Genomic DNA, 21084 nt, shown 5'->3' with positions numbered 1-21084 from the left:
AGTGAACTTCCCACACAAACACCAACAACAGCATTCTATTCCAGAACTGCTTGAAAAACAACAGCTGGTGCCCAACTGAATCTTTGAAGGCGTGGTTCTGGAAGTTCTCATCCATCATAGAATGCTTTCTGTTCTGTGGCTATACTTGTAATCCTGGATTCATGCTGTATGAAATAAATCTATCCACTGTCAGTCTTCAGGACTCTGAAGTCTTGACTGTGATGTGAATGTTCCTTTAGTTGCTAATTTGTCTTTCTTTTTATTTTGAGGTTTCTTTAAAAGTTCTTCTCATCATACCTTGAATATGCTACAAATCCAAGGGTATTCTCATGCAAAGATCACAATACAACAATGTATAGCTTTCTGTGTTATGGAGGAAATATGAAGGAAATCTGTGTCTCTTTTGCCTTTTTTAAATAAAAAATGAAACACTTGTTTTGAGTAGGAAGTAATAAGTAAGACTAAACTATAGAGGCTGTAGCTGTAGCTTATACTTGTCTAGTTGTGCAAGGCCCTGAGTTTCATCTCCAGTCCTTCAATTATAAAACAGAAAAGAAAAATGTAAATAAGTAAATACCATTTAAAATTTCCATTGAGTCTGGCTTCTTACCTTTTTCACAAAGTGGTATTTCAGGATCCCAGGTGTTATTGGCTTTACAACGAATCTGGCTACTTCCATTCAAAATGTATCCACTATTACACTTGAACATCACACTATCATTGTAGAAATATGGGGCACTATTGACAGTAAGCTTATATCCATTTGCCACATGGACATCTGAGCACTGAACAGCAGGGAGAGAAAGTTTACAGAGAGGAGCAGGGCCACTCCAGGACCCTCTTCCTCTGTTGTCACTTGTACAGTGGATAGTGCGTTCCCCGATGAGGTTGAATTGCACTCCTTCCTCTGGCCCGGGATTACACATATAGGTGACCACAGTTCCATATGGGACATCTTCTGAGGAACTCCCTGTGTGTGTCCCATTGTGGATAATAGGAGGTGGTGGACAGATGATTTCTGGAGACATAAAAAGATAATGTAGACATCTGACCCAGGGTTAGAAGTGCAGCAGTTCTGACCATGTTTCTCTGGAAGGTGTGGATGCTCATGCTGTGAGTTATATCAAACATTATTGTGTATATAAAATTTGATTGGATTTCACTGAAAATAAGATTGGTATTGAAAATGAACATATTATGACATAATAAGACCCAATATTCACTTTTTAATTAAATTAATAATTATCTTATCACTGTCAATATGAGAATAAAAAGTATAAGTGATAAAATCATGCTTTTGGAGTATATCCTATTACAACAGCTATATGGCTGACTAAGGACAGGTATTGTTGATTGAGCACCTACTTTATAATAGGAAGTTTCATCATCCAGAAGGTAGGTACAGTACCATTTTTTTCTAATAATGAAAACCTGCAATTTGATGATACTTTTACAGATGAGACTAGAGTTTCTGCAAGTCATATTTGTTGCCAAAGGTCATACAGGTATTAGACAGAAGGAACAGAATCTGAGTTCATATTTGACACCAATCTCCTAACCTGTTCACTAAACCTTGGTGTAACCCAAAGTATGGATAGTGGCTTAGGTAGTTATAACTTGCTATATTCTGATAATCCTAACCCACAACATAAACTTGGTAACTAAGTACATGGAATTTGATTGATTAAAGTAGAAAGAGGTGACAGAAGCAAGATGGCAAAATAGCCATCAAACTTGACAAAATAATGTGCTAATTCCCATAACATAGTCTAAAATAGGACACTCATCCATCTTATAGCACTTTAACTCCTCTGTCAATTTTGTTACTCACCTTTACAAAGACGAATCTCTATAAACCAAGGAATTGTACCTTGACACAGCTGGTAAGCACTCTCACTTAGCTGGGACCTGGAGACAAAGAGTCATACCATTTGGCCATGTGATTAACAATAAGCTAAGCAAGCACTGTGGGCCCCAGAGATAGACTGACAAATTTTAGGACAAATGCAACAGGAAAAAAATACATCCAACTTCAGTACATCCATCTGTTTTGTAGTTCCCATGCATGAAAAAACATTGTGATAAACAATCCATGGGCATAGGACAAGGGAAGACCTTTAAGATGAACTCTTATATACAGTTTGCAGTGGGTGCTGATAAGACAGACCTCTTTCAGGGTGAGACATGCTTAACTCACCCTTCATCACAAGAAGAATTAACAGCTGCCCTAATAAACTGATTCTGAGGCCTCTTAAAGAGATGTGGTCCTACTGGTTTACACTCTGCAACTAAGAAAAAAGATAAGGATGAGTAACAACATAAGACAATCTAAGTCAAAATATCTGCAGTATAGTATAGTACCTTTGCACTGGGGGGCAGTGGGTGTCCACTTCCCCTCAGGAGTACAGTTTATAGTGTCCTCTCCCATCAGTAAATAGCCAGGGTCACAGCTGTATCTTATGGATGTTCCAGGGTTAAAGTTGAGGAAGTGCCTGTCTTCTTTTTGCCCATTGATGATTTTAGGAGGAGCTTGACATTCTAAAGGAAAAATGAATATGTTGAAACATTTTTAGAGTGAAAAATAGAAACTGAGCCAAAGAAGTCAAAATTAATATAATAACCCCATTATTATGGCAGCTGTCTGGAACAGAGGGTATTTTGCAGTTCTTAGATAATTTCAGGTTGCGATTTCTCAATCATATTTTCTTTTCTGTACTCAGGCTGCCACTGATCTATTTGGTTTCTGCTTGCTATAACTCATCTCTTGTCTCTCATCCCCACTCACTCATTTTCTTCCTTTTACTTTTTTTTTAAAGATAGGATTTTACTATGTACTCCAGGCTGATCTCAAATTCACAACCTTCTTATATCATTCTCCTCAGTTACAGCATTTTGGCATGTGCCATTACACCAGCTTTTCCCTTCTGAAGGAATTATGTTAGAAGACTTCATGGAAGATTTTAATATACCCCCAGGTGAAAGCTTTGGTGACTTTCCTTTAAAAAATCACTGTTAAGACAAACAAGTATTTTTGCTCTCATATTTCCTAAAGAAATGGACAACTTAGAAACTCTAGTGTATTTTCTATAGTGGTTGAGTGCTAAGAAAGCTTTCTTTATAATTTATATCCACTATCGTATGACTGAAGGTATAGGTACTACAAAGGGCCCTGTCGAAAGTCCATAGGCCCTTCCTCTAAATTTGTGAAATGATTCATCTTCTGATTATTAAGCACCCACCCTTTTCACACACTGGTACTGATGGGTCCCATGTGCCCTGGGCATTGCATCGAATTCTTCTGCTGCCCTTCAAGTTGAAGTCAGATTCACAAGACAATGTCACAGTGTCATTATAGGAATATCTATCTTTCAAAATAGATATTTTCCCTCTGTCTATCTGGGGTTGCAGACATTGAACTTCAGAAGTCGAAAGTTCACAATGTGGAGCAGGGCCACTCCAGATCCCACTTTTATTACTGTCGCTGGTACAATTGATAGTCTTCTCTCCAACAAGAATGAAGTTCACTCCTTTCTCTGGGCTTGGGTCACAGGTGTAGGTAACTGTGCTTCCATAAGGTACATTTGCTGAAAAGCGGCCTGTATGTCTTCCGTTAAGAACAGGTGGAGGTGGTGGACAGAGAATTTCTAGAAAAGGTAAAGGACTGTGATTTCTGAATCTACAATTAGTCATTCAGTCAGCTAATGCAATATTATTCCAAATATGATTTTAAAACTTTATTTTTGAGTATGTCTCCTTTGATGATTTATTAGTTCTAGTTACCAAATACACAATCTTCTTTATGTACATAGCTCAAATTCCCTCACTAAGATCCTGTGTCTTTGAGAGAAAGAAAGCTGCTTGCTTCATTTGACTTAAGAAAATAGTGAAAAAAGGCAATTGAAGGACGTTGCAGTGCAGAGTAGACTCATAAGATTTCTAGTTTGTTTTTACACACACACACACACACACACACACACACACTTATAGGAAAAAGTACATACTTATAGGAAAGCCAAAGATGCAGCGTGTGTGGACCCTTGTATTTCCTTACAAACCACCATTATCTTACCTACCTTTACATACTGGCTTCTTGGTCCAAATGGCTTTCTGTTCAACAATTACACACTGACTAGAAGGTTGTCCTTGTAATTGGAACCTGGAGACCGGGATTGGAATTTAGTACTATTAAGCAGTTTGTGCTGGAAAAACTGGTAAGCTTGACTTCAAATCTAGAAGTCCACTTAATCTCTACAGCTACTCTTTCATTAGTATTCCCTTTCACTACCTCATTCCAGATTATTCCTGAATAATATCCAGAATCATCCATGTGCTTCCCTCTATAGGCTTTATAGTTCACAGCAGGCACATATAATCCAAGTACATTAAATTTTAAAGACCTTCCTGACACTCACCCTTCATTACAGGAGAAGTATACAGTTTTGCCAACCTGAAGACTCAGTGGCTCTTTTATATGCCCATTGAAAAATTGTCCTGGAGGTTCACACTTGGCCTCTAGAAAAAAAAGTGACAAGACTAAGAAATAAATTGTGGAAAATATCAGGCCAGCCCCCAGTAGATAGTAAATTTAAGGTACCTTTGCATGTGGGGATGACACCATCCCAGTCTCCTGAAGATAAGCACTTAATTGTCTTTTGTCCAATAAGCAAATAACCAGGATCACAACTGTATGTCACAGACAATCCTGCAATAAACTGGCCAACATGCTGTCCTGTGTGGTGTCCATTATGGATCATAGGAAGTGATGGGCACTCTAGAGGGAAATCTTTATATATACACATAGGGGAAAAAGCCATCAGATGATATATCCTTATGAATTTAGATGCCAGCTTAGGACGCAGATCTAAATAAATAGCATGCAGTCTGTGGTAACCAGTCACCATTAACTTTCAACTCATTCCCAACCAGATATGGCTTAGTTGTTCCATTTTATGCAAAAACTACTACAATTTTTGGGAGGACATGGTCTCAATATGGAACCCTGGTAGGCCTGGAACTCTCTACATAAATCAAGATACTTTTGAACACACAGGATCCATCTGCCTCTGCCTTCCAAATGTGGTTAAAGGTATATACCACCACACCTATCTTTATTGTGTTATTTTCATCTTTAATTATATCATATGACTTACTTTTACCTTGAGAGAAATTTCAGTTGCTAGAAAGGTTCAGTTTTATTCATCTTTAAGCCTATCATTCAGAGGATTATCCTAGTAGACATTACCAATATAGTTTATTGGTATATAATATATAACATGTATATAAATATGTACATTATGTATAACACACAATATGCTAATTTCTTTTTATTCCATGGCACAATATATTTGATATTTTTTCATTTGAATATGTATATGTAACACAAATCTTAAAAGGTCTTATTTAAAAAAATCCTGGAGCAGGTATTGGAGTAAAAGCTGACAGATCAGAGAGCAAGCCTGCCACATCTTACCTCTAGAAAATCCTCAGCCAAAGAGAGAGCTACTTCCTGTATACTCATACCTATATACCTTTCAGTGCCCTGCCATCTTCCTTCCTTTTTCTGCCCAGCTCTATCACTTCCTGTCTGTCTGTATAGATCTCTATGGTTAGTTGGTGCTGGGATTAAAGGTGTGTGCTATCACTGCCTGACCTCTATGATTTATATAGAGGCTGGGTTTGTCCTCTGATCCCCAGTCTTTATTGGGATAGTGCTGTGGATATCGCTCTGTGTAAATAAAGTTCTGATTGGCCAGTGGCCAGGCAGGAAGTATAGGCGGGACAAGAGAGTAGAGAATTCTGGGAAGTAGAAGGTTGGAGAGAGACACCGCCAGCTGCCGCTATGAGAAGCAACGTGTAAAGACACTGGTAAGCCACGAGCCATGTGGCAAAGTATAGACTAACAGAAATGGGTTAATTTAAGATAGAAGTAGATAACAAGAAGCCTGCCACAGCCATACAGTTTGTAAACAATGTAATTTTCTGTGTGCTTTTTTGGTTGGGTCTGATCAACTGGCAGGTAAGAGAGATTTGTCCTGACTGGGCCAGGCAGGAAAACTCTAGCTACAAATGGTGCCCAACGTGTTGGCAAGAGTTTCCACCTAAAACCTGAGAAAAAAGATTCTAAGATGGAGCTAAAAACAGCTTCCTAGTTGTCTCTCTCAAGTTAGCGGCAGCCTGCCGGTTTGAACTACTATGGCGGGTTCCTGGCGTGTACATCTGACCTGCAGTGTGGCAGGAATGAGGAATCTACAAGTGGCACTTTACTCTGCTGCATGGTGGATTTAGCCTTTGCTAGTTTAAAAAAAAAAAAAAAAGATTTCTGTGCTATGCACTGCTTCGATAGAACTGCTTCTGATAGTTGATGGTACACATGGCTCCAGACCCAGAGCTGGCAGTGAACTGTACCACGGCCATGTTGGGAAGCTGAGGTGGGTGGAGCCAGCAGCCACAGAGGTGTTTCAATCTTACAAAGATGGATATTACACAGAAAATCTGGTTTGTCTTGTCTTTGGGATTTTTAACTACAAAAAAAGATTTGATTGTAAAAGCTGTTGAGTTAAATAAATATGTAAATTTTAAAGGTACCTTGACTTCAAAATTTGGATATAAGGATATGTTGCTTTGGAAAAGAGTCTCTGCTTTTGTTTCCACAGAAAGCCAGAGGCTGTGGATTTGTTCCAGATTAAGATATATCAGGTTTGATCAGCCAAGACCACCTGAAAGGTCTCTGATGACACCATGGCCCAGATGACCCAACATCCAGAATGGTTTCAAGGCAACTGGCTCAGAGGTTCACCCTAATGGACTACTCCATAATCTTAAAATTTTCTTTGTGTCCCCATAAGATACAGCGTCCCCCTCCAGCAGGAAGTAGTAAGAGAAACTATGCCCACATTCCCAAAATTATCAAGCTGGCTTTAGAAATGGAATTGGCTCACTCCTTCTCTAAACCCAGACATATTGCTAAAAGAAAAGGTTAAGAGATTCTTGTGTCCCAAATCAGAAGAGCCCTCTGGTGTGGGACAGAGAAAAAACAATATTTTCTTTAAAGCAGGTTGATTATAAATGCGATCTCTTTCTAAAGAAGAAAAGGGGATATGATACAGATATAATAGGATGAAAGGGTAGATTAAGGAACTTCTAAAGAGCAACAACTTGTTTAAAATGTTTTACATTGGTATAGATTTTAGTCTATTGATACAAATTTAAAGTTAATTTTGTTATACTATGTATATATTTCTACTCCTGTTTAAGGTATTGTGTTTGTATAGCTCATTTAAAATTGTAATGGATAATTAAAAATAGATTAATAATTAATCATCTGTGATAATCATACTCATAGCCATGTTAGTTAAGTCTTCTAGGTATACATAGATATATTTCAGATAGATAGGTAATCTTCAAATACTTCAAAGACCTTCAGAATATGGCATTTAAAATACTTTTAAAATTTAGACTCTCTGGACAGTGAGACATGTCTGCTCCTGGCAGCACTGATTTACTTCAGAAAGGAGGATGGGCATTGAAGACACTTAATATGGAGTTTATCTTCACCTTGGCAAAAATAGCCATTTGGGCAAGAAACTGTTCTTGCCTGGACTGCTTGATCGACTGGACATGCAGGACCCATAGAAAGGTGACCACAAAACTTTGCTTGACAAAATGGTCCTTCAGGTTCCTGCTTCACAGAGGAAACTGCCAGACATTCTACAGGACACTGAGAGAAGTGACCAAGAGACTCTAGCCCTGTGGGCTGAAGACAAATGCCCAAACTTTACAAAGGAACATTAGGTGACTGTCCAGGCTGCCAGCTGTCTCTGTCTATTCTGCGCAAGACTCCCAAAAAATGCTTGCATCCTTCTCCCAGTTCTCAGGTAATATTATATCCTTCTGAGGTTTTTGATGTGGTTAAAGACTAGATAGTTATAATTTCCTCAGTTATGATAAAAGATAAGTTAGATATAAAAACCTCAAACTCACAAATATAAGATAGATATCTTCCTTAATATAATTGTAATTCTTGCTTAATAATTGTTTTATTATATGTAGTTGTACTATGTAAAAGTTAAAACCTTCCTTAAAAAAAAAAAAAAAAAAGAAAAGGGGAAGTGCTGTGGATATCGCTCTGTGTAAATAAAGTTCTGATTGGCCAGTGGCCAGGCAGGAAGTATAGGCGGGACAAGAGAGTAGAGAATTCTGGGAAGTAGAAGGTTGGAGAGAGACACCGCCAGCTGCCGCTATGAGAAGCAACGTGTAAAGACACTGGTAAGCCACGAGCCATGTGGCAAAGTATAGACTAACAGAAATGGGTTAATTTAAGATAGAAGTAGATAACAAGAAGCCTGCCACAGCCATACAGTTTGTGAACAATGTAATTTTCTGTGTGCTTTTTTGGTTGGATCTGATCGACTGGCAGGTAAGAGAGATTTGTCCTGACTGGGCCAGGCAGGAAAACTCTAACTACAGGGATGCACAAATAAAATATCACATTTCCCCTTTTTTTGTCTGAAATAAAAAAATGGATGATGTTTTACTAGCCAATTCAAATGCAGATACCTTAGAAAGAATGTTTGAAGAAGTAAAGAAAATTTTGCCTTGTTGGAGATTACAAATTGCTTCTGAAAAGATACAAAGAGGAGATTCTATTCTACTCTTTGGTGTTTCTATAAATACCTCAGAGCAGAGACAGTCAGGGCTGGTTGGAATAGGTTCCAGGCCCTCTTGAGGCTATCCTGTATTTTCTATCTGTTTATCTCCACAGTCTAAATCCTTCCATCTAATATTTCCTGCTGTACTCAAGAAAACTCTCGGGAACTATAGGGTTGGTGGGTAAATGCCACACAGAATGGCACTATGAGCAGGGACTAAAGACAAATGAGCAGGGTCTAAAGACAAAGTAATAGGGACTAAAGACAAAGGAAAATAATAGTAATATTTAGTTTTATTACAGGGTTTTGGTGAAAGTGCAAGTTAATCTTTGCCAGTGGAAAACAAGGGACATGTCTGGTGTTGTAATGGAAAATATATATGGCAGGGGGTTTTATCCTCGAGAGAAAAGGAAAAAATGGAGTGGATGTCCGATGTTGCAGTGCAAAAATCTCCTCTATCAAGATTTCTATCTTCTATCTCTTTCTCAATTTCTATCTGTGAAAAATAAGTATAAGGTATAGTGTAGAAATACAGTGTAGGAAAAAATTAGAAGTGTAAGATGGTGTAGAATAAGTTTAAGATAAGTAAGGCAACTACATAGAAAAACTCTTCAATTTTCTAACTTTGGGGGCTTTGTAAGCAAACTGGGTGAAAATCTTTCTTTGAGCTTATCAGGCAGAAAAAAGATCCCTATGGAATCTTTTTGGCCTAGGGACAGTTGAAATGCTAAGTCCAAGTGGCAGAAGAAAGTGATTTCCTCCTGAGGCAAAAATGCGGGTGTAGGAAGTCAAAAAGTTTAAAGTTAAGAAGTTTTGGGAAAAGTTGGTCTTTCTCTTCAGAAAAAAAAAAAAAACAAACAAAAACTTTTTCTTAAACAAAAAAACTTGGAAAGTTTGGAAAAAAATCTCTAAAAAGCCTTAATCTTTCTCTCTCAAACCAAAAGTTCTCTTTAAAAAGCTTAAAAACTAAAGCCTTTAACTTTCTCGCTCAGAAAGACAAAAATTAGAATCACCTGAGAATATTAGTAGGGGAATCACCTGTGATTAGCTTTAAGGGAAAACAACAAACCTCTTAAGACAGCTAAACCTCTCTAAGTTCTTTCTTTCAAGCTTTAAAAATCCTCCCTGCAATGCAGGAGGCAGGGATGGAGTTCCTAAAAACTTCTAACCTCTGTCTCTTCAAGCTAGTAAAAAACAGAGGTTCAGAGTACCCTGAGGGAAATGCTTGGGAGAATGTGGGTGAAGAGACATATAGAGCCCAATAGGGCAGGAAACTCTTTACTGGGAAAAGCAAAAAAGCTAAGCCTTTCAGTTACTGCTGAGCTGAGGCATCAAGGGTTTTGTTTCTGAGTGACCACTTGTCAAATGAAAGGGTGCTCCTAATTGCCCTAACACAAAGGTCCCTTGAAGTCCTTGCTTCTGACCAACAACCCAAAAGTGACTGGACAGTGCTTCCGAGTTGGAGTGCATTTCAGGGATACTAGGGTTCCTGCAGTTGTAAACAACTTCCTGGAGAGAACATCTGAGGCAGGAAGGTGCAGGACCCAGGGGAAAACTGCTAATGAACAAACAAAGCTAAAGCCAGCAGGAATGGCACAGTTGCCCACTTTCCTGCAAGTTCCAGGTTGTTAGGTGGGGCTACACAGTGTCCACAGCTGCAAAAAAGAAATCTGAGAAAAGTTTTCCTATCAGAGAAAGCAATAAAGCTGAACTGTGTCTGTTGCAGTTGGGCTGCCAAGTCAGGAACACTGTCTGAGGAAAGAGCCCAGCCAGGGCAGAACGGAGAACTATCCAGGAATAAAGCTATGTTTTCTATCAGAGAAAGCATCTTTCTGAAAACAAAACAAAACAAAACAAAACAAAACAAAACAAAACAAAACAAAACACCAAAAACAAACAAACAAACAAAAAACAAACCAAAATCAAAACAAAACAAAAACCCCAAAAAACAAAACAACAACAACAACAACAACAAAACCTTTGTTTCAACTGACTCTGGTAAGACAAGGGAGTGTAGCCTTAAGGGGTAATTGCCTCAGGCAATAGCTGTCTGAGCACAGGAGGAACAAACTCACTGAGAGACTGAGTCAGGTAAAAGGTCTGACGAGGGAAGTACACCTGTTCTAATGAGAGTTTAGAGATGGCAAAACCCTCCCTTGTCAGAAAAGCTTGATTTTCAATCTGCACACAAACCACACAGACCCTGAAAATAGAGAAGGACTAAAGTCCCTACCTTCAGTAGCAGGGAAAGCTGCCACTGTAGTGTCGGAAATGTTTCTGGGGCAGAGAGAAGAAACTGAGATCAAACTGGGAACTGTCGGGGAGAAAGACTCTCTGAAGAAGAAACAGGAGAAGGGACAAATCCCTCCCCAGAAAACGAAAGCTGCTAAGATTTGGGGCAGGGGAGGGGCTTACCCCCAGAGGCAGCTAGAAGAGGAACCGAGGAACAGAGCTGCAGCCTGAGATATCTGAAGCTCAGCATCTGGGAGTGGGGTGGGGTGGGGTGGGGGGAATAAGCAAAATGAGATAAAGATCTATCAGTGGGAGAAAATCTCTCTGAAGGAGCTATGGAAAAGCTCTGTTGCAAATGCTTTTGTTTTTCACTGACTGGCTAAGAAAAAGCACAAGCCCCAAGAGAAGTTGCTATCAGAAATGCCCACCTCATTGCATGCTAACAAGGCAGGTGCAGTTCTGATTCAGGGCAGTGTCTGATGGAGAGACACCTGTTAAGGCCAGCTCAGAACAGAAATCTCCCAATGTTCTGTAGCTGAAAACTTAAAACGCTTGGTTCAAATCTCCTGTTGCAAAAATAAAAACTTTGAAATCAAGGCCAGTAAAAGAGAGCAGAAATCTCCCGATTTCCTGTAGTTGAAAATGCAATAAGCTTGGTTCAAACCTCCCAGGCAAAAAACTTTGAAAGCAAGACCAGTAAAAGAGAACTAGAAGTTGACTTTCAGACCTGAAACGAACTATGGGAAATGAAGTCCATAAGCTAGCTTGTAACCCTGAGCTGATGAAGAGAAATGCATTCTGGGAAATGTAGTTTTTCCGCAAAAGATGGTGAAATTGCCCTGAAAGACTTTTGTCAGCTAGAATATACGTTCATAGTAAACTTAAAATACAGCTTTTAAAAGATTAAGGAAGAGGGAAGAAAATCATCTAGTTTCTTGAATGTTAGTTCCAAGGAAAGACTTGTAAGAATTCGAAACTCAGAGCTATGCTGCTTTTTGGCTGCTTTTTGGCTGCTTTTTGGCTGCTTTTTGGCTTTACCAGCTCCTTGAGAAAATGCCTTATTTACCCTAGTAGCTGGGAAGAGATTTTACAGTAGTTGGATGACAAAAAGCTACCTATAAGAGCAAACAAGCCACTTAAAAATCCTTAAAAAAAAAAAAAAAGCAAGAGAAAGCAGTTTATACGCAGAACATTGTTTTAGATATGAAAAAATGTAAGTGAAAATAAAAAAGTTCTTTGCCTTTTGAACAGTGTGCAATGAATGATTCCTTGGCAAATCTAATAAAGGGATAAGAAAACAGGCATTCAAAAAGTAATAACTGCTTTATTGATGGGAAACAAGCCAGAAAATCTAGCTGTCTTATGAAATAGAGTTGCTTCACCCGAAAGTTCCTTATAAAAAAATAAATGCTAAATATCACAGCTTCTAACAATAACATCAGGTTTAAAGCTAATGAAGTGAAATGATGAAAATGCTTTTTCTCAGAGTAAGCTAATGAAGGATATGTTTCATAAAAGAACATCTATGTTCTTAACTCCTTTGAATAGCAGTTTTGGTGAAAATATTGGGCTGATAAAAATCTATCAGAAACATCAGCATTGTTAAAGAACTCATGGCAAATACAGCTTTAAAAAATTAAGATGAGGGAAGATTATATCACAGTTTTAGTATGAAAAGCAGCTAATTCAATGTTCTTGATATTAAGGTTCCATCTTGCAGTCTAGGGATAGGAGTATAAGGAGACCTCCAGTCTGCTGAAGAGTTTAAAATGTTTCAGCATTGTTTTCTGATCTGCTGAAAGCTGCAAGTCTTGGAACCCATTCCAATTTAGACAACTATCTTCTTCTGTTGGGAAATGACTGTTATGGAATGACAGCTAAGCAATTCAGAAACATAATATTCCTTACAAGTTTTTTTTTCTTTTTTCTTTCTTTTTGGGTTTGCTGTAAATGAAGAAAGTTCTTAATAGAGTTGTTATAAAAAATATGAAATGTTTATCAACAGAACTCACTAAATCACAGAGTTAAGAAGGCCATTAAAGAAAGACCCCTGTTTCAAAAGAACTCTCAGAAATAGCAAAGCTGTCTAAAAGCTCTGAACTTTAGAAGTTGTACACACTTCCTGTCAAGTTAAGCGAATCTTTCTAATAGAGGTAATGATAATAAGAGTATGAAGTAGAAAATTATTCTGCCTTGTTAGAAAAATGTTAAATCTCTTCTAAGTGTTAAGAAATCTTTAGGTGTTTGGTAAGTTAGATATATGCTGTAGAGTTTGCTTAATAGTTCTTATGAATATAAGTTTGTAAAATAGATCTATAGTATTTAAGAATATAAGCTTGCAAGAAGTATCTAAGGTAGTCCTAAGACATGTAGTAATAAGCTTGTAAGAAGTAAAGATACTAATTGTAAATGTAAATTTAAATAAGAATAAAAGAAATAAATAGGAAATATATTTGCTAAAGTAGTCTTATAATTTCCTTAAGAAGTATAAATAAGTATATGTGAGTTTGTAAAAAAGTGTAAATGTTAAGTGTGAGTTTATGCTTAAGCACATGTTATGTGTGAGTTTGTAAAGTATAAATGTTGAGTGTGAGTCTATGCTTAACGTTTATGGTGAAGGAACCTGAGACACAGAAGTTAGTGGTGTCCTAGCAGACTACAAAGCAGGCAGTCTGAGTGGTTTCAAAATTTCCAGAAGCCACTAAGAAGCTAAGAATGGCAGATGTCATAACAACCACAGACAAGGCATCTGCAGCTGAGATCCATGAAAAAAATCAATGCAACACAGAAAAACCTGTGCTAACAGCAAAAAATGGTGCAGTTTAAAATATTACTATAGCTAAAAATGTCTTCAGCTTGAGAATGAAAGTTACAGAGATGCTTGTTTGACTAAAATTGTTAACTGCAAAAAGTTTTGGTTGTAAAACGCTTCTTCATATTTGGAAGTGAAAATATGATACCAGAACTTACCTTTTTTTGAACTTTTTGAACTTAAAAAATGAAATAAAACTACAAAAAGGATTTTGGTTATGGCTTTCTTCATATTTGGAAGGCTAGTGCCAGGATATGTTATTTGAATTTTGGAACTTAAGAAATAAAATGAATAATAGTGATTTCATTGCAATGGGATAATTTTGAATTTACTTGTAGTAATGACTTAGGAACTGTTTTTCGGGAATTATTTGTGTTAAAAATGGAACTGTTTAAATGAAGAAATTTGTTTCTACCTAGACTCAAAATGAAGTTTTGTGTATGCATATATGCTTTATTATTTGGTGATTCATGAATTGTTCTGTGTTAAAAATGGAATTTGTTTTATGGAACTGTTTATGTAAAATGGAATTACTTATGGAACTGGTTTTGTGTTACAAATGGAACTATTCAGATGGAAAACTTTGGGTTTTCTAACTAGGCTTATATTTTGTTTAAAAAAGTTATAAAGAAAAGGGAGAAGTAATATTACGTAGTCTATTTAATTTAAAAATATTTTGTTATTTGAGTGGATTAATGTCATGTTTTGTTAGTAAGAAATGCAAATGGGTGTACTAAGAGATTACTTTAAAATGTAAAGAATTTTATTAAGAAACTGCTTTTGGATGTTTTGCTAAAAGTTTTCAAAGTGTTAATGGTTAGATTGAGAATATTGCTTTTCAATATGGGTTTGTAGGAATTGTGTAAGTTTGGGTTTTCCTAGCTAGGTTTGAGATTTTGTTTGAAAAAAATTATAAAGAAATGAAGGAGTTATGAGTGAATTAAGGTTGAATGTATGTTTGCAGAAATTATGTTTAACCTATTAATATTAATGCACCCTGATTTGAAGTTAAGGAATTATTTAAGTTTGATGTGAATACATCAGAAATTTCCCTATGTTCTCTAGCAAGAAAATTCAAATTATTCTATTAAGAGTTAAAGTTGTAAGACTGAGAAAATTATAACTATATATAGAACCATATATGTTCATTCAAATGGTTCTGTTAAGAGTTTACTTTAAGTTTTAAGATTGAGAGAATTGTAACTATGTATATCAATATTTATGCTAACCTGTTACTGGTAATGATAAAATAAGGTATTCTTTAAGTTTGCAATTTACATTAAGAGTTTTTGGTTTAGAAAGGGCTGGATGCAGCTAAAGACTGCTATAGTCACCTTGCACCCAATCAAAAAAAAGAAATGCCATCTTTATCATCCTCTACTCCCATCCTGGGAGGTGTAACAGCTATGGAGATTGCTGTGAGCTTTTAATATTGAGTTATTTTTATATATATTAAGAAAGGGGTACCTGTGGGAGCCCATTTTCAGGTTCCTTGTGGCTTTGCCCAGCAGGTCTGAATAGAGAAGATGATTAGGACCACCGGCCTGAGTGCAGGTGTCTAAAATGGTCTGGGGGGAGGTCTTTTGCTCCACCCCTTGGCATTTCTGTAAATACCTTAGCACAGAAACAGTCAGGGTCATTGGAAAAGGTTCCAGTCCCTCTCGAGGCTATCCTGTATTTTCTGTTTATCTCCTTCTATCTAATATTTCCTGCTGCTCAAACTCAAGAAAACTCTGGGGAACTGTGAGGTTGGTGGATAAATGCCCTGCATTTAGGATATAAAATAGGTCTACAAAAAATTAGTCCCCCAAAGGTGCAAATTAGGAAAGATTGATTATTGACTTTTAATGACTTTCAAAGATTATTCAGAGACATTTCCTATCTATGGACTGATGTTGGGGTAAAAAATGATGAACTGAGTAATTTGTTCGAAACTTTAGAGAATGACATAGACTTAAATAGTCCAAGAGAATTATCAGCTGAAGCTGAGAGAGAATTGGCTTTGGTGGAAAAGAAAATACTGGATGCACATGTGGATCATGTGGATCCAAAGTTTGATTGCATTTTGGTTATTTTACTCTTTCAGCATTCTCCTACAGGAATTTTAATGCAGAGGGAAGATACTATATTGGAATAGATATTTCTACTAAATAAACAGAGTAAAAAAATTAAGAACTTATGTGGAAAAGATCTGAGTTGATTTTAAAAGGAAAATTGAGACTTTGTCAATTAGCAGGAATAGACCCAGCAAAAATTATAGTACCTTTAACTAAGGATGAAATTGACAAATTATGAGCAGAAAGTGAACCTTGGCAAAGAGCTTGCAGTAATTTGTTTGGAAAGATTAACAGAAAATGTCCCAAAAGCAATAGAATTAAAAGTTACAAAGAGAGCTAACTGGATCCTGCCTCAAATTGTATGGGAAAGATTCATATCTGGAGTTCGTACATTTTGTACAGGTGCAAACAAACAAGGAAAGGCAGGCAGGTCACAAATCAGAAAATTTAAGGAAAATGGTTCAAAGTCCTTATAATTTGGTTCAAAAATTGGAATTATATGGTATTCTGATGGTATTAATGGATTTTTCAGGACCTCTCAACATAGTTAATGACTCTCAGTATGCTGAAAGAGTGGTCTTACATATTTAGACTGCAGAATTTATCCCTGATCAGTCAGAATTAACTTTATTCAGTTAAAAGAAATCAGGAATAGGAGACATTCCCTTATATATAACTCACATCGGATCTAATAGGTATACCAGGACCACAAGGTAATGATGAGATTGATAAACTATTGATAGGAAATGTGCTAGAGGCCTCAGAATTTCATAAAAAACATCATGTCAATAGTAAGGTTTAAAAAAGGATTTTTCTATAACCTGGCAACAAGACAAGAAAATTACAAGAAAATGTCCCACTTATTCTTTTTACAATCAAACTCTACTACTAGTAGGATGTAACCCAAAGGGTACTCAGAGGAATGAAATCTGGCAGATGGATGTGTTTCACTTTGTAGAATTTGGAAAACTGAAATATGTACACCACACCATTGATACTTATTCAGGATTTCAATGGGCAAATGCTCTGAGTTCTGAAAAGGCTGATTCTGTAATCACGCATTTACTACAAGTTATGACCATCATGGGTATACCTGTACAAATTAAAACTGACAGTGTTCCAGCATATGTCTCTGGTAAAATGAAACTTTTTTTTTGCTCATTACAATATAAAGCATATTACAGGTATACCACATAATCCTACAGGCCAAGTAGTCATAGAAAGATCAAATTGAACTCTAAAGGATATGATAAATGAACAGCAGAAAGGGATAACAAAATCCCCATATATAGATTGCATAATGCTCTATTAACTTTGAATTTTCCCAGTGCTAATGAGAAAGGGACAACAGCTATAGAGACATTGGATAATAGAAAAAAACTACCAAATTAAATCAGCCTATATACTTTAAAGATGTGCATAGAAACCAGGATATGTATTATGTTGGGGATGAGGTTTTGCTTTTGTTTCTACAGGAGAGGAAAAGCTATGATACCATCAAAATTGATAAAGGTTAGATCTGAACAAGAGAGACCTCTTAATTAAAAGAGGTGATAGTTCATCAACCAGCATGACCATTCAGTTTAAACGAACTTATACCACTAACAAAAACCATGCTTTTTATTTAAGTTATTTCATATATAACTTGCCAAAAGGGAACCTCCCCAAAGTTAGGGTTGGGGAAGGGTTTTTGTTTCACTCTTTCAAGAGAATGAAGGCTAAGGAATCTGAAGAATACTGAACAAATGAGATATCTGAAGAAAAAGGACAGATCATCCAGAAAAAAATGTCCCAAGTAAAAGAGTAAATTGACCTATTGGTATATCACATATAAAATTTCCTATGTCTTTCTAAATGTTTGTTTCTGCTGTTTTCTACAAACAGATAACACAAATAGTCTTTATGTAGTCCCAGTTCAATTAAAAATTAAAGCTGGCTCTGGAGTTGGAGTATGGCTCTTTCCTTCTCTAAACCCAAGCAATCTTGTTAAAAACACAATTCAAAAATCTCTGAATCATGTTGGAAGAGCCATCTGTTGTGGGAAAAAGCAAAACCAAAAGTAAGGGTTATTCTATTGTCACTAATCTCATGATTCTTTGGTTTTATTTTGACTCTTTAAAACATTTCTTAAGGTATGAATTTTACATCAAAATTTCTAAGATTATATATACATTATATATTATATATACATTATACATCCATATATATATATATATATATATATATATATATATATATATATATGTATTTCAACTTTTGTCATGATATTAGTGGTCATATAGAGTACTAACTCATCCTAGAAAAAAGGCTTCATCTAGCTTCCTGTGTACGATTTCCGGTGTGAGCTTCTAGCAGTTTTCTGCAGGGAACCATGACCATGCCTAAGAGCGACTTTGAAGTCTCCAAAAAGATGATGGGGCCCCACAGCAACAATTCCATTAGGTTGATGATAATACCACTGAAGTGACAAACCATACCCAAAGATTGGCTGTGGTGGTAGTGTGTTCTCCAAAATACTGTGAACCCTAATAAAATTATCTAGGATCAAAGAACAGCACAGCCACTAGATACAGAGGCTAGAAAATGGTGGCACTCACACCTTTAATCCTAGCATTCCAGAGGCAGAAATCCGTCTGGATCTCTGTGAGATCAAGGCCACATTGGAAACAGCCAGACTCACGCCTTTAATCCCAGGGAGTGATGGCAGAAAGCAGAAAGATACATAAGGCCTGAAGAACAGGAACTAGAAGCATTTGGCTGGTTAAACCTTTAGGCGTTTGAGCAGCACAGTCCAGCCAAGATCCATTCAGATGAGGACACAGGCTTCCAGTCTGAGGAAATAGGATCAGATGAGGAACTGGCGAGGTGAGGTAGCTGTGGCTTGTTCTGCTTGTCTCTGATCTTCCAGCACTCACCCAAATACCTGGCTCTGGGTTTGATTTTATTAAGACCTTTTTAAGATTCATGCTACAATCGACTTTGGACTACAAACTGCTCAGGACAATTTTGAGATGGCTAGCTGAGATGATTGAGCCTCACAGACTTCTTGAGCAAGGACTTGAGACAAACCCTTCATTTTCACATTATGCAGAAATTGGACAACAAATGATACAGCTACCTCTTACAGGACTTGACAATTAACCCAAAATTTTTCTTTTCAGGGTCCCCTAAAGGCACCTTTGCCCCCAGACAGCAGGAAGTAATTTTAAGAACACAATGCCCACATTCCCATGAAGTGGAGTGGGTGATTGATTTTTAGTCTTTCAATGGATTTTGAATAATTGTCATCATTTAGGATGGTTGGTTACAGTTGTTAATGTTAATGGTCAGAAAAAAAAATGCTAAACAAAGAATATTAGATTTAAGATTCTTGTTTAAAAAAAAGAAAAAAGGGGCCATAGATAAGAGGTAGATTATTTAATCTACTCTGAAAGAAAAAAGGGGAGATATAGATAAAAAGGTAGATTATTAAATCTACATTTTGAAGGCACCAACTAATTTTAAATATTTTACATATGATTGGATTTTTGTATATTGTATACAAATTACATATAATAATACAAATTTGAGATTGATTTTGTTAGAAAACACTGTACATATATTTATTTCTAATTTTGTTCATGGCATTGTCCCTCTACAGTTCATTTAACAATGTAATACAATTTGCTAGTCCTTGAAAGTTATTATTACTAACTAATTAGGATAATAAAGAAACACAGGTTAGTAGTTAGTTATTACAATCAAACTTGTAGTCATATTAGGTATGTTTTCAGGGTCAAGCAGAAATATATTTTATATAGACAAGTCATCTTCAAACACTTCAGAGATGTGCAGAATATGGCATTTAAGATGTTTTAATAGCAGATTTTTTCTTTTTTTTTATGACAATGAGACATGTATGTTCCTGAAAACACCAATCTACTTTAGAGAAGATGATATGCATTGAAGAAACTCCATCTAGAGTTTACTTTATTTGTGGCAAAAGTTAGCCACTGAGCAAGAAAATGCCCTTGCATTGACTGCTGACAGTATGGTGTCCAAAAAGCAAAAGCAGGACACAAAAGAAAAGACTGATGATTCTTGCTAAGGCAAGGTAGGAAAGCTCTTTAGCAATCCTGCTTCACAGGGCGGGTCTGTCAGATATGCTAGGCCTGTGGGCTGGAGATGGATGCCCCAATGTTACAAAGGAACCTTGGATAACTGTCCAGCCAACTAGCTGTTTCTATAATAACTCATATTTTTGGAAGGTCACTTGCTTTCAATTCCTGTTAAACTAGGTAATATGATTTCCTTCACAAGCCTCTGAGGGAGTTGAAGATTAGCTAGTTATAGTTTTCCTTGTTAACAATTTTAGAAAAGAAACTCACTAAAGAGGCATAAAGTGTATAAATTTGAAGGACATCAAAAGATAGTTTAGTAATACAAATTAGGATAGAAGGTAAATTAGATACAATCTTTCCGATTCACAAAAATAGGATAGATAATGGAATACTTTCTCTGAATATGTTAAATGCAAATGGACTAGACATTGTTGATGTATTTATTGCCTGTGTATATTGTATATAGTTATTGTACTTATTGTATATAGTTTTTCTTATATCTGTTATAAATTTTTTATTTTAAACAAAAAAGGGGAAATGTGATATTTTATTTGTGCATCCCAATAAAGACTGGGGATCAGAGGACAAACCCAGCCTCTATATAAAACATAGAGGTCAGGCAGTGGTAGCATACACCTTTAATCCCAGCACTAGTTAACCATAGCAGTCTGGAGGTCTATACAGACAGACAGGAAGTGATAGAACTGGGCAGAGAGAGAGAGGAAGGAAGATGGCAGGGTACAGAAAGGCAGATAGGTGTGAGTATACAGGAAGTAGCTCTCTCTTTGACTGAGGATTTCCTAGAGGTAAGATGTGGCTGGCTTGCACTCTGAACTTCCAACTTTTACCCCAATACCTGGCTCTGGGTTTTTTAATAAGACCGTTTTAGCATGATACATGTATAGGTCCACCTAAATATTTAAGATTTGTTTTCCATAGACAATCCAATTTGAGATTACTGGTTAATCAACCTACTGATAAATATGTGAAATAAATATAATTTATGGAACTTATGATTTAAGTAGGCAAGTACTCTGTCTCTGAGTTACATCCATAATCCCTTTTGTTACTTTTTATTTTGAAACAATATCTGGCTAACTTGCCCAGGCTGGCTTTAAAGTCACAGTGTGGCCCAGGCAGGCCTTGAGCTTGGAATTTCTTACGTCAGCCTCTTGTGAACTGCAGCTCTGTGCTCCCATGCCAGAGTGAATCATATTTATAAACAATATAGCACT

At 36.6% G+C, this 21084-nt stretch overlaps 1 protein-coding gene across 1 annotated transcript in view; it reads right to left on the bottom strand.

Annotated features, from left to right (window-relative positions):
* Window positions 1-21084, bottom strand: part of Cr2 (complement C3d receptor 2) — a 210951-nt gene that overhangs the window by 23475 nt on the left and 166392 nt on the right. The window contains exons 12-19 of the mRNA XM_036201891.1: window positions 4595-4783; window positions 4413-4512; window positions 4074-4156; window positions 3240-3644; window positions 2362-2538; window positions 2198-2288; window positions 1832-1908; window positions 611-1018 (exon numbers count right to left, since the gene is read on the bottom strand). Coding sequence (XP_036057784.1) covers window positions 611-1018; window positions 1832-1908; window positions 2198-2288; window positions 2362-2538; window positions 3240-3644; window positions 4074-4156; window positions 4413-4512; window positions 4595-4783 — 1530 coding nt within the window. The remainder of the gene's footprint in view (window positions 1-610; window positions 1019-1831; window positions 1909-2197; window positions 2289-2361; window positions 2539-3239; window positions 3645-4073; window positions 4157-4412; window positions 4513-4594; window positions 4784-21084) is intronic.

Source organism: Onychomys torridus, chromosome 11, assembly GCF_903995425.1.
Source record: "Onychomys torridus chromosome 11, mOncTor1.1, whole genome shotgun sequence".
In the NCBI taxonomy this organism is placed as follows: Eukaryota; Metazoa; Chordata; class Mammalia; order Rodentia; family Cricetidae; genus Onychomys; species Onychomys torridus.
This window is presented reverse-complemented; position numbering and strand designations above follow the sequence as displayed.